The sequence below is a fragment of the Xenopus laevis genome, chromosome 1S (assembly GCF_017654675.1).
Source record: "Xenopus laevis strain J_2021 chromosome 1S, Xenopus_laevis_v10.1, whole genome shotgun sequence".
In the NCBI taxonomy this organism is placed as follows: Eukaryota; Metazoa; Chordata; class Amphibia; order Anura; family Pipidae; genus Xenopus; species Xenopus laevis.
Window position 1 is genome coordinate 109,065,003 of NC_054372.1, and position 16,718 is coordinate 109,081,720.

The 16,718-nt window shown below is 39.9% G+C and overlaps 1 protein-coding gene across 5 annotated transcripts in view; it reads right to left on the reverse strand.

Moving 5' to 3' along the window:
- Positions 1-881: 881 nt before the first annotated feature.
- Positions 882-16,718, reverse strand: part of LOC108706932 (sodium/potassium/calcium exchanger 2) — a 118,730-nt gene continuing 102,893 nt past the window's right edge. For all 5 annotated transcript variants that reach the window (XM_041580079.1, XM_041580078.1, XM_041580081.1 and 2 more), the window contains 4 exons: positions 16,000-16,143; positions 6,341-6,430; positions 5,274-5,440; positions 882-3,552 (listed from right to left, as the gene is read on the reverse strand). In XM_041580079.1, the coding sequence (XP_041436013.1) occupies positions 3,303-3,552; positions 5,274-5,440; positions 6,341-6,430; positions 16,000-16,143 (651 nt within the window). In that variant the 3' untranslated portion in view covers positions 882-3,302. The remainder of the gene's footprint in view (positions 3,553-5,273; positions 5,441-6,340; positions 6,431-15,999; positions 16,144-16,718) is intronic.

Genomic DNA, 16,718 nt, shown 5'->3' on the forward strand with positions numbered 1-16,718 from the left:
ACAGGGGCTTCCCTGGTGGGCCCAAGGGATACAGTCTGACCCTGTTACATTTAAGCTGCGCTTTGGTTTAATGTTATAAACTTGTTTCAAAATATAATATGACATTTGTATTTTTATTCTTAAGTGATGTCAAGGGCCCAGCACAATTGCCCTATTTGCCTTATACTTAAATCAACCAAATTTGGTCATAATATTGTTCATGCAAGTATATGAAGTTAGCTATTATAGCAGTCCTTGTTGTATTAGTAATCACCCATTCCCTGTATCTGAGTCTATTAATTTCTTTTTGGGGCTATTTTAGCTTAAAGGGGTGGTTCACCTTCAAGATAACTTTTACTATGTTATAGAATGGCCACCTTCAACAGGTCTTCATCCTTTTTTTAAAAAATAGTTTTTTAATTATTTGTCTTTCAATCTTTCAAATAGGAGTTGCTGTCCCCGGCAGCCCTAAAATGTTGCTCTTGAGGCTACAATTTTATTGGTATTGTTATTTTTTGCTGCTTAAATTTCAATTCAGATCATATCCAACTCATATTTGAGTTTCACATTCATACCACTCCCTGTTGCTAGCTAAATAATTCAAAAACCACAACAAATGAAAAATGAAGACTAATTACAAATTGTCTCAGACTATCACTCTCTACTTAAAGTTAATTTAAGGGTGAAAAACCTTTTTCAGTGATCACAGACATAATATCTAGAATTGTCTGGTCAAATATAGATAAAAATGCAATAAAGTGCCAAACAGAAGTTGGCCAAGAAAATATCTAGTTAACAACAGAATCATCCATGATCCGGTCTAAAAAATGAGTGTTTTTCAATATTAATATTTATGATGTAGGCTCTACTTTCCCTATACAGTAAATATTAAAAGCTGACATCCAGAAGCACTACCTCTACAGAATAAGACAACAAAGTGAGGACAAGTTATGCAGAATGCATGATAAAGAAAATGATGGTACACTTAATTATATAAATTGCTTTTTCTAAAATGGCATCTTATGTTTCATAGTACTTTGCTGAAATTATTTGTTTATAATTGTGAGTAATGAACACACAGACTTCTGTGATTATATATTTGTAAATCTCTTGTTTGTTAAACTGCTAGACCTTAAGGGTGACACAGCATGTTGGCGTTCCTGCATGAATTTGCCTCCTCTGTGGATGACAAAATCTTCTTAAAAGCCCTAACGCATTCAGACAAAAGTTTTACTTTACCTTTATTTATGTATTTTTTTTACTTTTTTTTAACTTATTTACACCTAGCATCCTGCTTGTAAATGAGCCCTAAAGGCATAATCACCCAATCTCAGAGACAGATTTAAAAATGTATTATTTTAAATGCCATTAAATACAGTAATGATAGCAGGAAGTAATTTTACCTTTATAAATATAGACCATATTCATTGTTTAAGTGGCCCTCTGATCAAAAACATTAGAATTTCTTCAAAGCCTGACAAATGCAATACACAGACAACACACTAATGCTAGGTAGAGCCTGACATAAATCTCACATACTTGCATACGTTAACACCAATCCTGCAGCTCAGGGGGCTAGAACAGATGCAGGTTTAAACAATGCAACATTCCTGCCACAACCATGTAATGGTAATTAAAGTAATAGTTACCAATCCCGATATGCCAGAGCATATTTAACCATTCCTGTGTGTCTGAGTTGGGAAGCCAGTATAGAATATGGCCTGTGCAGGAACTTTATATATATTTATTGTATAGCTGGGAGCTCTGAGCAACACTGGTAGTTCTAGATTGCAATAAGATATTGATTGCTGCCAGATATAACAGTATATATAAAGGCATCACAGAAATTACTCACCATCAAAACCCGAGAAGACACTCACCTGCTACTTACAAAACTCACGCTCTTCAATGTAATGGTAAATCCAAAGGGCTCACCTGTTACACTGACACAAGTAGCAATGTTTCTGCCGGTTAACCCTCCTTCCTATTATCCCTCTGGCATGTTATATATGTTTCCTCTTCCACTGTATGCCTCAACCATCTCCCAGTGCTATGGTTAAAGAAACAGAACTGTCTCTTTTTCTAAAAAGAACTTCTAATGGCTTTCACCTTGGTGCTGATGTTCCTTGACGTCACCTAAAGTGATATCGGCCTGATAAAGTTTGATGATAATAGTACACTTACTCCTAATAGTGCATAACAAAAGAGAAGGGGTGAACGAGAAACATATTTTAGGAAAAAATTAATAAAGTGCTGCTATAAATATCGTAATGTTTGAACTGTTTGAAAAAGAAGTAGGCTTTATACTGTAAATATCTGTAAATATATAATTTAATATATAAATATTCTAGGGACAAGGGGGTCTGATTGAAAATGGGTAAGATTCCCTGTAGCTCATTTCAATTTGATGCTTGCTGTTATCTTGGTGTAATAATCATATTTATAGAAAAGCTTGCCGTAAGCATACTATATTTTTACTAATTAATGACTTTTAATAACTGGCTTTGTCAGTTATATTTTTAGGAGTTTTGATTTAAATGGGGGAAAGAATGTGAAATGATAAACCACAGAAAAATATTTACACACAGTTTTACGTCATTTTCCTGTTTATTTTTTCATTATGTCTTGCACTTAACATAGAAGTTGATATCCTGATAACAGGATACCGAAGATGTAAATTGATCGCATGGTCCCTGCAGTATGGTCGAAGGTGACTTTGTGAATGACTAAATATTTGTCTACACTATAGTGGAAACTGTTCATCTATTTAAAGCTATGCAATACTGCCACTGAGAAAGTATTTGAATGGTAAAATGATGTACCATTTACCTAACTAGCATTTGGTTACATACTGCCTAGAAAGTACTCACTCTAGAATATATTTCTATTTTATGTCCTGGAAGTACTATTATAATACTAGACTTACTACTGTAGGCATACAAGTGTTCAAAAATATAACCACAGTGGCGGAACAATTAAGTTCACTCTATTTATGGCTAACAGATACAAAGGGATTCAAGAGGAATGAGAGCACTTTCTACAAATTCCATTGAATCTATTGCCTTTCTTTTTGTTAAATATACCCTGCATATTTAGATTATACGTAAAAAGAGTAGTAGAGTAATACAACGTGCATTAGAAAAATGTACAGTGTTTTCATATTTCTCCTAGAATTTTCATCAAAGAAACCACAGATTGACCTTATAACCATCATGGGTTTTTAAGACTCGTTTTCTGAGTCAGATATTGATTCTGTAGGAGACACAGCCTGTTCCTCTAGCGAACAGTGGCTTGTAATAGTAATAATAATGCAGTATTTCAACCTAGACAGTTGCAGGACATGTGATGATTTTCTTCTCAAGAAGAACGCTGACTACTAGGAAAACAAAATAGAGTCCAAACATCATACAACCCAAGATCTTGTTCATCTTCCACTTGCAGATAGCGATGGACATGATGACGAAGAGCAGCATAATGAAAAGAAGGACAATTGCACAGAATAAGCCATTGCTGCTGACTGCTATGGGTGCCATGTGGTGACTTACAGAATGAAGGAGCCATGGTACAGGAAGGCTATAGGGAAAAAGAAAATAAGGATGTCATAGATTTCCATTAAAAACTAATTACACTGAAACCAAAGCAACTGTCCTTTTTATCTATCCATGTATTATGCCTGCCAGAGAGAGAACATTATAGTTGGCCCCTTTATAATAATAATGCATACCATAGTACATCACAATATTTGTTCAATCCCATTTGCTCTGTGTACAATTTGTTAGAAACACATACAAAACTGATGACTTAGAGTGAACCAAGACTAAGAAGTGAGGCAAATGGTCTGGCCTCTCTAGATTGCAAAGGGTCTGGTGGGGCATTGTTATCTTGAATATATGTATGTATATATCTATATATATCTATATATATCTATCTATCTATCATCTATCTATCTATCTATCTATCTATCTATCTATCTATCTATCTATCTATATATATATGTGTGTGTATCTCATATCTTATGCAGCTTGGGAGGCAGAGGGCCCTGCTGAGTAGAGTTTACAATATAAATCCTACATATTGGGCATTGGTGTATAATTCTATGAAGACGCACAACTGCAGAGCTGCTGCACATTGATGTCATTATTTATTTTAGAATAAGCTTAAAAATCAATGCAAATCATGAGTAATCAAGCTCTGTAATTTAAGGATGTTTAAGGAGACTAAAAAAGTGTTTACTTTTGCTTTAAAGCAATGCATAATTTTGTTTCAATACTGGAAAATAGTATTATGTCTATTTGTTATTGCATGAAGGAATCCATTTTGTGGCACCCATGACCTTTTCCATCTCCTTTTTAACCATGAACATAACTTGTGTCATGCTTTATGAGAGAGAATCTAAACATGCTATGAGAATCAGTTCCACTGTCCCACAAAAAAAACGAGGATCAAATGCTTTTTAGCTTTACAATGAACAAAGTACAAAGCATAAGGGAAAATACATTAACCTCAGTTGTGACACAGATAAACAGAACACTATAAAATAGGGTAAAAATGTAATATATTTGTGGACACGAGGTATGGAAGACTAAAGGTGGCCATACACGGAGAGATCCGCTCGTTAGGCGATGTCGCCAAATGAGCGGATCTCTCCCCGATATGCCCACCTTGAGGTGGGCAATATCGGGATGATCCGATCATGGGCCCTAGGGCCCAACGAGCGGATCCTAACGAATGGTAACGGGCGGTCGGATCACTGGACCGCATCAATAAACAGATGCGGGCGTGATCCAACGGGGTTTTTAGTCCCATCCGATCGAGATCTGGCTGACTTTCGGCCAGATCTCGATCGGGGAATCCCGTCGGGGGGGCCCCATACACGGGCCCGTGTATGGCCACCTTACTCTTGCTGTGATAGGTAGACAGCAGCACAACCTTTTCTCCTCACTTCTCCCTAACAAAGACTGATGTCCTTTCCTCTATCACTGCCAGAATGGCCACCCTATTTCCTTTTCCTGGTTTCTTTTATTCACTTTTCAGTACCAACAACTTTCACAATTCAACTTAGGAAGAATTGCCACCTAGTGGCCAAACTAATTATACATTAACTATTTAACAATTCACATTTTGCCTCCTTATATATTCTAATGTAAAGGGATTCGTTATATGACTGTTTATCTGCTGCGGTATGAGCATTACTAAAAATTCAACCATGCAATAACAATATGAAAAATGTAATATTAAATTCCATGGGCTATTCTTGTTTCTGTAATCCTTTGCACGTGCAAAACTCTACTTACCCAACTGTGATGTCAAAAATGTTGCTTCCTACAGAGCTAGATACGGCCATATCCCCTAGCCCTTTGCGTGCAACAATAACACTTGTTATAAGGTCGGGGATTGAAGTGCCCGCAGCTAATATAGTGAGTCCCATAATTTCTTCTGTGATACCAATAGTTTCTCCTACCTGAAACAGATGGAAACAAATATATAACTGGTTTCAAAAGGAAGGGCTTTTGTAAGCAGTAATATAATATACTAATTTATCAGTTGTTCTGCATATCTCTTTTCTATATTGGTCAGAATATTACAATCGCTAAACACATTTCCAAAGCCCACAGCGGTTTAACTTTACTGGTAGTATACTACAGGCTGGTTTCTGGTACCTGCCAACTCTGGGAAGCAGTGGACCTATATTACGTTTTTTGAACAGTGTGAAGATTTTAGTGGATCAAGAGAGGAGGATATTTTCAGGTGTTTAGTCTCCCATGGAAGAGGAGATTTATTGCGGGTGACAAAGCGCCCAAGCTGTCTTGCCCTGAGATACAAGTGTGTCCTGGATGTTGCCACTGAACAAGTTAAGTTAACGTTAATCCCCTCTCATGGGTATTTGCTGGAATCTTCAGAAGCAGAAGTTATTAGTTGTTGTAGTATATACTGTAAATACATTTATACATTAGGATTTTACTAGGAGGTTTGACATTCTTTATAGCACAAAGAACATTCTTCACTAACTGATGAGATGTGCTAGATTTGCAGTTAAAAGCAGCAATGGCAATGGAGATGTGTGCTTAACAGACTGCATGGAACTTGAAAAATGAAACGACCCCACAGATGTAACATTGAGCTCTACATATATACTTGACTTGAATGGCTATCTTTATTTCCCTTCGCTACAGGGGTTGCCTTACTGGGGACTAAGCAATTAAGCGAAGCTATGCTTTAAACCTTTACATGTCAGAGAATGTAAAATCGAAAACAGAAATACATTTCCATGGGTAAAAGGGTGTGTTTAATTATATCTGTATTATTATATAAAAAATAGACAAGCTAGGAAAAACACAAACAAAACACAACTAAAACTTACTTGATGAGCCCACCAGACCATTAAATAAGAAAATACAGCAATCCAGGTGATAGATCCAAAAAATGTTACAGGAAAAAATTTTCTTGAGTTCTGCAAAGGAAGTGGGAAACACAGGGAAAACGTGTTATGAAAAATCACCTGCTACACATTAACAGTTAGAGGTTAGTGATACTCCTTCTTTTCAAACATAAGATCTATGAATGCTGCCTGCTGGCTTTAATGGTTTATAAGACCTGCAGGGAATTTCCCACCTATTACATGGACCCCATGATTTAAATCAAATGTAGCTATGAGATTTCATTTGGCCCTGTTTAACCTTACATGGGTAGAAAGTGTTGAAATTGTTCAATTGCAACATATGTTACTAGACTTATTACCAATTGTGTTGGCATACAGGGACACACATGCCCTGTGTCACTGTCAGGTGAAGTTCTGGAGCCAAATCTACTTTTCCATGTCCAAGCAGGAATTTAAATTGCCTTTCCATGGATTCTAACTCTTGCAGTGCCCTCTAGAACTAGAAATAAGATGTACTGCTGCCTGCCCTAATATTCAGCCTGGATACAGACCACTATCTGCTGCCTGCTCTGCTTCTTGCTAATCCATCTGCTATCTTGGCTCACTGTTCCATAATTCTGTTCGCCTGAGAGGAGTAGACTCTTTGTAGGTGTGTGCTACCTGCAGCGTTCTTTGTCATTCTGGCATATTTAGATCAACAGATGAGGTTTACCTATATCCAACTTCCAAAACCCATGCATGCTATACATTAGGGTCTGGAGTAGTGATCCTCAACCAGCAGCTTGCAAGCAATGTTTCTCACCAACCACTTGGGTGTTGCTCTCTGTGGCCACAAAACAGGTGCTTATTTTTTTCAATTCTAGGCTTGGAGGCAACTTCTGGTTGTACAAAAACCTGGTATACTGCCAAACAGAGCCTCCTGTAAGCTGTCAGTCCACATAGGACCTACCAAATAACCAATCATATTTCCTATTTGGCACCCCCAGTAACTTTTTTTATGCTTGTGTTGCTCCCCAACTCTTTTTACATTTGAAAGTGGTTCATGGGTTAAAGGTTGGGGAACCCTGGTCTGTAGAGGACGTTAAAAATGCTGTGTAGTCTCCATGTCAAACAACTCCATTTTTTTGTTACCGCTGTGAGACCCTCTTGATGTGCAATACTTTAGAGCCAAAGTTCCCAAAACACTACAGAAAATCTCAGGGCTTTCCATCTCCATGTTAAAGATTAGGAAACTAATGCTACAAGTTTATTTTTGAGAACTGGACAACATCACATGAACATAGTGAATTTCATGATGCATGTTGTTGGAAATGATACTGAAATTTCTTCCTAATTATTGGGAATATGAGTTCATATCAGAAGACTTTGTCAGCAGAACTTCAGTCTCAAGCCCAAATAAAGCTTTGAGTAATGTTTTATGACTGTTTGTGATGATTAATTTGCCTACTATCAAGCAGTTAAGAATAACTAAACATAGACCGTTCTTTTATTAACCCATGCCTGAATATCACATTACATTATAGGAAGAGGTAGTGTTTGTGATTACTCAATACAGGCATGGGACTTGTTATCCAGAATGCTTAGGACCTGGCATTTACCAGATAATGGCACTTTCTGTAATTTGGGTCTTGATATCTTTAATCACAATACAGTATATGTAATACAACTAATGATGCATGGTTCACAAATGAAGAAACTCAAAAGAGACTAGAACATGTTAAGATTAACAAAGGTCCAGGGCCAGATGGTATTCATCCCAGGGTAATTAGAGAGCTTAGCTCTGTGATTGCCAAACCTCTTTACTTAATTTTTCAGGATTTATTGAGATCTCGCATAGTGCCGAGAGACTGGCGAATTGCTAATGTGGTGCCTCTATTCAAAAAAGGATCGCGTTCTCAGCCTCAAAACTATAGGCCAGTTAGTCTGACGTCAGTCTTAGGAAAGCTTTTCGAAGTGTTAATAAAGGATAAGATACTGGACTTCATAGCAAATCATAATACTATGAGTTTGTGCCAGCATGGTTTTATGCGTAATAGATCTTGCCAGACTAACTTAATTTCTTTTTATGAGAAGGTAAGTAGAGACCTCGATTCTGCGATGGCAGTGGATGTGATTTACTTTGCTAAAGCATTTGATACAGTGCCACACAAAAAGTTACTGGTTAAATTAAGGAATGTTGGCCTGGAACATAGTATTTGTACCTGGATAGAGAACTGGCTAAAAGATAGACTACAAAGAGTGGTGGTAAATGGAACATTTTCTAATTGGACCACTGTTGTTAGTGGAGTACCACAGGGCTCTGTACTAGGTCCCTTGATTTTCAACTTGTTTATTATTGACCTGTAGGTGGGCATTGAAAGTACTGTTTCTATTTTTGCAGTTGATACTAAATTGTGCAGAACTATAGGTTCCATGCAGGATGCTGCCACTTTGCAGAGTGATTTGTCCAAATTGGAAAACTGGGCAGCAAACTGGAAAATGAGGTTCAATGTTGATAAATGCAAGGTTATGCACTTTGGCAAAAATAATATAAATGCAAGTTATACACTAAATGGCAGTGTGCTGGGAGTTTCCTTAAATGAGAAGGATCTAGGGGTATTTGTAGATAACACATTGTCTAATTCTGGGCAGTGTCATTCTGTGGCTACTAAAGCAAATAAAGTTCTGTCTTGCATAAAAAAGGGCATTAACTCAAGGGATGAAAACATAATTATGCCTCTTTATAGGTCCCTGGTAAGGCCTCATCTGGAGTATGCAGTGCAGTTTTGGACTCCAGTCCTTAGGAGGGATATGAATGAGCTGGAGAGAGTGCAGAGATGTGCAACTAAACTGGTTAGAGGGATGGAAGACTTAAATTATGAGGGTAGACTGTCAAGGTTGGGGTTGTTTTCTCTGGAAAAAAGGCACTTGCGAGGGGACATGATTACACTTTACAAGTACATTAGAGGACATTATAGACAAATAGCAGGGGACCATTTTACCCATAAAGAGGATCACCGTACCAGAGGCCACCCCTTTAGACTAGAAGAAAAGAACTTTCATTTGAAGCAACGTAGAGGGTTCTTCACAGTCAGGACAGTGAGGTTGTGGAATGCACTGCCGGGTGATGTTGTGATGGCTGATTCAGTTAACGCCTTTAAGAATCGCTTGGATGATTTTTTGGACAGACATAATATCAAAGGCTATTGTGATACTAAGCTCTATAGTTAGTATAGGTATGGGTATAATATAATTTTAAGTAGGGAGGAGTGTGTGTATGGATGCTGGGTTTTCATTAGGAGGGGTTGAACTTGATGGACTTTGTCTTTTTTCAACCCAATTTTACTATGTAACTATGTAACTATGTACAGTAGTACAATAAAATAAAATAATAAAATAATTTAAACACGATTTAAACTCAATAGGATTGTTCTGCATCCAGTAAGGATTACTTATATCTTAGATGTTATCATGTACAAGATACTGTTATTATAGAGAAAAAGGAAATAATTAACAAAAAATTAATTATGCGAATAAAATGGAGTATATAGGAAATGGCCTTCCTGTAAATTGAAGCTTTCTATATAACCAGTTTCCAGATAACTTATCCCTTACTTGTATCTATAAAAGAGTTTACATATATTAGGACAATTATTAATTTGTTGGGTTGCCTAATGCTCTGCAAAAGATTAGTATAAATAGTGAAACTTATCTGAATTTGCATATTTAAATTTGAGAAGAATGAAAACTTGCATCATTTACCTATGAACATATTGTCACATGAGTTGTTTGAAGTTAGTTCAGCTGTCTCCAGAATCTGCAAAAAATGCTGGGATGCCATACACCAAACTGAATCCTGGATTCAGCACATCCCTAGTTCTTACAGTTAATACTCTAGTACATTGGGAGAATATCATTCAATGTTAGGAAAAGGGAAAATTGTATCATACTTACCGTAATTTTCCTTTCCTGGTCCTCTCCATGTCAATCACTCTCGGGATAGGCCCCTCCCTCTCCTAATTACAGAACCCACCCATAATTAATTAATAAATACTCACCCTCAGGCGCTCCCCCTGCGTCTAGTAATAAGTTCGAATCCTTATTAAGACACCATGGGTAGGGAGATCTTGACATGGAGAGGACCAGGAAAGGAAAATTACGGTAAGTATGATACAATTTTCCCTTTTCCCCAGTCCTCTCCATGTCAATCACTCTCGGGACGTAGCAAGCTCGATGTCCCTGGGTGGGAAAATGATACTCCTTTACGCAGTTCTGATGCAAAATATAAATTTAATTCATAGAAGAAGCAGATTTAAGGATTCTAGAGCCAAAGAGAGAGTAATCAGAGGACGATAAGTCCAGTTTGTAATGAGAAATGAAGGTGCTTGGCGTGGACCAAGAGGCTGCTCTGCAAATCACCTCCAATGGAACTCCAGCTTCGGCCGCCCAAGATGCTGCTTGACCCCTGGTTGAGTGAGCAATGACCTTAGATGGCTCCGGAAGATCTGATGATGAGTAAGCTCTTTTGATTACCCATTTGATCCATCGGGATATGGACCTGGATGATGCCTGATGCCCCTTTCTTGAGCCAAACGGCATAATAAAGAGCCTATCCGATTTTCGGATAGACTCGGTTTCTCTGCAGTAGATTCTGATATTCTTTGCCACATCTAAAGCTTTTAGGTCTGGAGATTCAGATTCCTCTGGAAAAGCTGGTAAAACCAACTCATCTCTGAGATGAAACGGTGACACTACCTTCGGCTTGAAAGTTGAATTAAAACTCAAGACCACTTTATCCGGAAAAAAGGTTGGACTGTTCTGGGAATAAGTGAGTGCTTGCAGTTCTCCCACTCTTTTTGCTGATGTGATAGCAACTAGAAAGACCACCTTGACAGTAAGAAGCCATAATGAAAGTGATTCCGTAGCATCAAATGGAGGAGAAGACAACATTTTGAGGACCCTGGGAAGATCCCAAGGCGGGCACCTTGGTCTTCTTGCTGGTAAAATCCTAATTGCTGCTTTGAAAAATCTTGAAACCAAGGGATGTTGTGACCATCTGATCCCTGAAATTGCTGAAATGGCTGAAACTTGTGTTCTAAGTGTGCTTATAGACAATTCCTTCTCCATTCCTGACTGCAAGAAATCCAATACCTCCGTAACCGAAACTGGTGAGGTTCTTGGAGTATTCTGTTTGCTGGAGAATGTGTCCCATATCCTGGAGTATCTCGCATTAGTGGAAGTTTTTCTAGATTTTAGTAATGTTTGTATTACACTCTGTGAAAGGCCTTGAGACTCTAAATTCTGCCACTCAAGCGCCATGCTGTTAGAGCCAGCGAGCCCGGATCTGGGTGGCTGAATGGACCCTGGATTAATAAATCCCCTGAGACTGGAAGTTTCCATGGTTGATCCTTTGAAAGCAGTAATAGGTCTGTGAACCATGGTCTCCGTGGCCAAGCAGGAGCGATGCATATTACTTCCGCTTGGTCCTGCTTGATTTTCTGAAGCACTATCTGAATCAGAGGTAGAGGAGGAAAGATGTAACCTAATTGGTGATTCCACTTCTGAGTCAGTGCATCCACAGCTATAGCCCTCGGATCCTGCTCCCTCGAGAAGAAAAGGGGACATTTGGCATTGTTGGATGAGGCCATGAGATCTATAACCGGCTGTCCCCAAATCCGAACTAGAGTCCTGAAGATTCTTTGGTTTAGACTCCAATCGTGTCTTCCTACTGCATATCTGCTGAGGAAATCTGCCGCTGTATTTAGCTTTCCGGGGAGATATACTGCCGTGAGATCCACTAGCCTTGCTTCTGCCCATTGGAAGATTGGTTCCACCTCTGCCAGGAGTAAAGAACTTCTTGTTCCTCCTTGTCTTCTGATGTAAGATACTGCTGTGATGTTGTCGCATCTTACTTTTAGTCTTGTTCCCTTGAGTTGATCCTGGAAATATAGACAAGCCTGAAAAATTGCCCTTAGTTCCAAGACATTTGATGGCTCTTCTGAGCAAGGAGCTGGCCATAATCCTTGAGCTACTTGAGCACCTAGCTGCGCCCCCCATCCTCTTCCTGAGGCGTCTGTGGATAAAATTACCCAGGGTCTTGGAAACAGTTCTGCTCCCTGAGATAGGTGCTGGGGAATTAACCACCACTTCAAGTCTGGAATTAGCGAAGAGAAAATCTCTATAAGCTGATTTTTGTTCTGTCCATCCCATTGCTGGATGAACACATACTGTAGCTGTCTCATCCTCCAATGTGACCAAGGCACCAGACCTATGGTTGATGACATTATCCCCAAGGTTCTTAGGCAACTCCTTGCCGAAACCCGATTGTAACTCAGAATGGAGTGGACTGCTGTCCTGAGAGATTCTTGTCTTTCTCTGGATAAGGCAATTATTCCTTTCCTGGAGTCTAGAATCGCTCTCAAATATTGTAACCTCTGAGACGGAAGCAGTTGACTCTTCCGTAAATTCAGGGTCCAGCCGTGAGATTTCAGGAAATTCATAGTTTGGTCCCTGTGACTGATTGATTGAGCCTGGGAGGAAGCCAGGATTATGAGATCGTCCAAGTAATGAAAAATTCTTATGCCCTGCCATCTCAGCTGGGCTACCAAGGTTACCATAACCTTCGAGAATACTCTCGGAGCTGTGGATAGTCCGAAAGGTAAACAGCGAAATTGGAAGTGATCCTTGTCTATTTTGAATCGCAGAAAACGTTGATCTTCCTTGCGAACTGGAATGTGGTGGTATGCATCTCTGATGTCCAGAGAACACATCCAATCTCCTGGTGTCATGGCCCCTCTGACTGAATCTAGAGATTCCATTCTGAATCGCTGAACTCTTAGTGCCCGATTGACCCTGTTTAGGTCTAGGATAGGACGCCCTTCGCCCGTGTGTTTCTGAACTATGAAGAAAATTGAATAGTTTCCTAGTCCCCTTTCCTCCTCTGGGACTGGGGAGACTACTTTTTGAGTTATCAAAGTCGACAGACATGACCGAAGAACTTCTCTTTTTATTGGACACGGTGGAAGAGGTGAAGTTTGAAAGAATGCATGAGGGACGTAGTTGAATTCCAACCGATATCCCTCTCGAATAATACTCAGTATCCATTTGTCTTCTATAGATTTTTCCCAGGCGTCTCGAAACAGCATCAATCTTGCTCCTACTGCTTGCCCCTGGGGAGCACCACCTTCAGAATTGTTTCTTAGGAATGTTGGAGGACCTTCCTCTGGCCACTCTAAAGAAGCCTGATTGACCCCCTCTCCAGTTTCCTGATCTTGACATATCTCCTCTGTAACGAAATGACCGCTGATCATATGAAGGAGATCTGGATCTAAATGAGCCTCTGCCTCTGGTTGATTGCTTATTAGGATATTTCCTCTTTGCCTTCTGTGGTAAGCGTTGACTCTTGCCACCTGATGCCTTAGAAATAAGGTCCTCCAGCTTTTTCCCGAAAAGCGATTGCCCCTGAAAAGGTAAGGAGCATAAAGCCAACTTAGAAGCAGTATCCGCCTCCCAGGATCTGAGCCACAAGGCTCTTCTAGCCGAAACCGAGAGGGATAGAGCTCTGGAGGAAAGCCGTATCTGATCCACAAAGGCATTCATTAGGAACGATGACCCTAGTTTGAGTTCTTTCAATCCTTCTATGATTTCCATCCTTTCACGACCCTCTCTCAATGCTGATTCAATATTGGATAACCAGACTTCCAAAGCCTTAACTACTGATAAACCTGCCATTGCTGGTTTAAGGGATTCCCCTGCTACTAAGAAAGCCCTCTTTAGGTCTGTTTCCAAACGTCTGTCCATTGTATCTCTCAAGGTTGCTTGATCCTCAATGGGTAAAACTGTATTCTTTGATAGATTAAGGACTGGAACATCCACCTTGGGGAGAGTAGAAATATCCTTCATATCTTCCTCCTTGAAAGGATATAATTTACCAAATCGAGCCTGAGTCGAGCTGCGTTTAGACACCGATTCCCATTCAGACTTCACCAACTCCAGTACTTCTTGGTGTAGTGGAAATACTTGAGCTAAGCCCTTTGCTCTAGGAAGAAAGGAGGATGAAGATGCTTGTTCCTCTTGTTGTAGGGATAAGGATACCCTTACTGCCTTTATGAGAGGTTGTACTAGGGCAAAATCGAAGGAAGACTGTTGTTCATCCTCTTCCTCCGTCTCTGAATCCAGCACCGAACCAGTACGCACCTCCTCTTCCTCTGCGACAATGAGGTTCCTCGAAGGTCCCCCCATTTCTCTAGATGCTGCTTGCACCTCCTTGGCTACTGTCTCCTTGATCCAATTCAAAATCTCTGAGTTGGTAGAAGAAGACTGTCCTGCCGCAGCATTTAGGCATGCTTGGCATAGCTTCTTGTCCGGAAGAGGTGCTTCGGAGCAACCAAGGCATTGAGCCTTTGTCTGAACATCATCTTCTCTGGGAAGGGACTGTTCTTTGGATCTTTCTCTTGATCTGGACGGTCTCATTGCACTGCCAGGGAAAGAGAGTATAAATTAGAAGTCCTGGGAACTGCTAAGCATCCCTTAACGGACATGTGATTTGCAAAGCCCCTGCTTAAATCCTGGTAGACAATACTCTTTTTTTTTTTTTTATTTATTTACCTCAACCAGGGTGTAGTCTTTTTGGGGATGGCGGCTGGAACAGACCAGGAACTGGAAGAAATTCTGCCCAAAAAGATAACCAGTAAATTGGCATGCACAATATATGCAAAGGCAGTTTCAAAAACCCAGTCCCCTGGAAAATGTTCCCCTACTTACCAAGGTGAAGTTCAGCACCGAGCAAGAGCAGCGTTGCAATTCAGTTCCCTAAGCAGAAGCAGCCCACTGCTTCCTGCTCCCTTATAAGCCTAGGAAGCCCCGCCCCCTAAGGCGCCTCCAACTGCTGCCGGTGCGGGCCTGTCCTAACCAGAGGACGGCTGGTCGACTTCCTGGTGTAAAAAGTCTCGCGAGGCTGAAGTCTCGCGAGGCTGAGTGTCAATGCGGCCACTGCTACTTCCGCCGCTGGAAGCGTTTGGCGGCTCCTCTCCAGCCCGTCTCTCCACCAAACCGCATGCTCGTTTGCGCTGAGTAATGATCCTGCCTGCCGCCATCCCCCCTGCTCTTTCAAAAACTAGATTGGGCGCGGGGGAACCCAAGCCGCCGGACGCTCACGTGGGCCGGATGAGGCAGAAAGGCAGGGAGACGCAGAAACTGAATGAACCGCAACATGAGGTTTTCTGCACCGGGAGAAAAAGGTCTACCTGGACCAAAAAACTCAGTCTCTGGGACGCTGTCGGCAGCCCCTGCTACACCACTGGTAAAAATAACAACAAGCTCCTGCAAGGAGCTAGGAGAAAGAGAGAACCCAAAAAAAGACGCAGGGGGAGCGCCTGAGGGTGAGTATTTATTAATTAATTATGGGTGGGTTCTGTAATTAGGAGAGGGATGGGCCTATCCCGAGAGTGATTGACATGGAGAGGACTGGGGAAAGTCTCATGTTCTTCTATTAAGCCAATAAGAATGCTGGATGCAGGCAAAAATATTGGATAGCTGTAAGATTAAATGCTATACAGTATATTTTTTTGACACATTTCTTGTAATTATGGCTATAGAATGTCAATATCAGTTAAACTCATAAAAAAGATGCATGCAAGCAGAGACCATCATCAATTACTTACTGGATTTCGGACATCAGGTAAGGTGACCCACAAAGGAAATACAATCGGCAGAACTGCAAGATACACAGCTTGCTTGCGAATGGTTGTTGGCCATGCTAAACTTAGAGGTTGTTCATCTTCTTCGGTTTGCTCTGCAGTTGGCATCTGAGGGGAATTCATAATACACCACATAAGCACAAAAGAAAAACAAAAATCTGATGATCAGCAAAACTGAAAAAAACGAAATAAAATTTTTTAAAAAAAATAAAACTAGATGTATACGCTAAGACATTGTAATTATTCCAGAGCAGTACTGATCCTAATTCAGTAATAGTAATCATTTAGTAATTCTTTTTTCTTGGTGTTTTTTCTTGGTATTTTGACATAAAAATAAATGTCTTAAAAAATATAGGTTTTAAATAAATAAATACTGTATATATGCTAATGTAACTATTAGCAGATCAAATCCCCAAAGGAATAAACTATAGCCTTGTAGCCTGCTGGTGTATAGTTTATTACTCAAGTAGCCACAAAAGAGATCAGTTACTATATTGAGCTTACTATATATGTTTACCTTAGCAAAGTATATGAAAGGTTACTAAGGTAACTGACTGCTCAGTTTAACATTTGTGTGGGAGAAGCAGAAAATAAATAATTCTGAACACTAACAAATCCTCACTGACACGTTCTTTTGCCATCTGAACTGGTCGAAAATAAGAAATGAGAAGCACCAGCTTTTT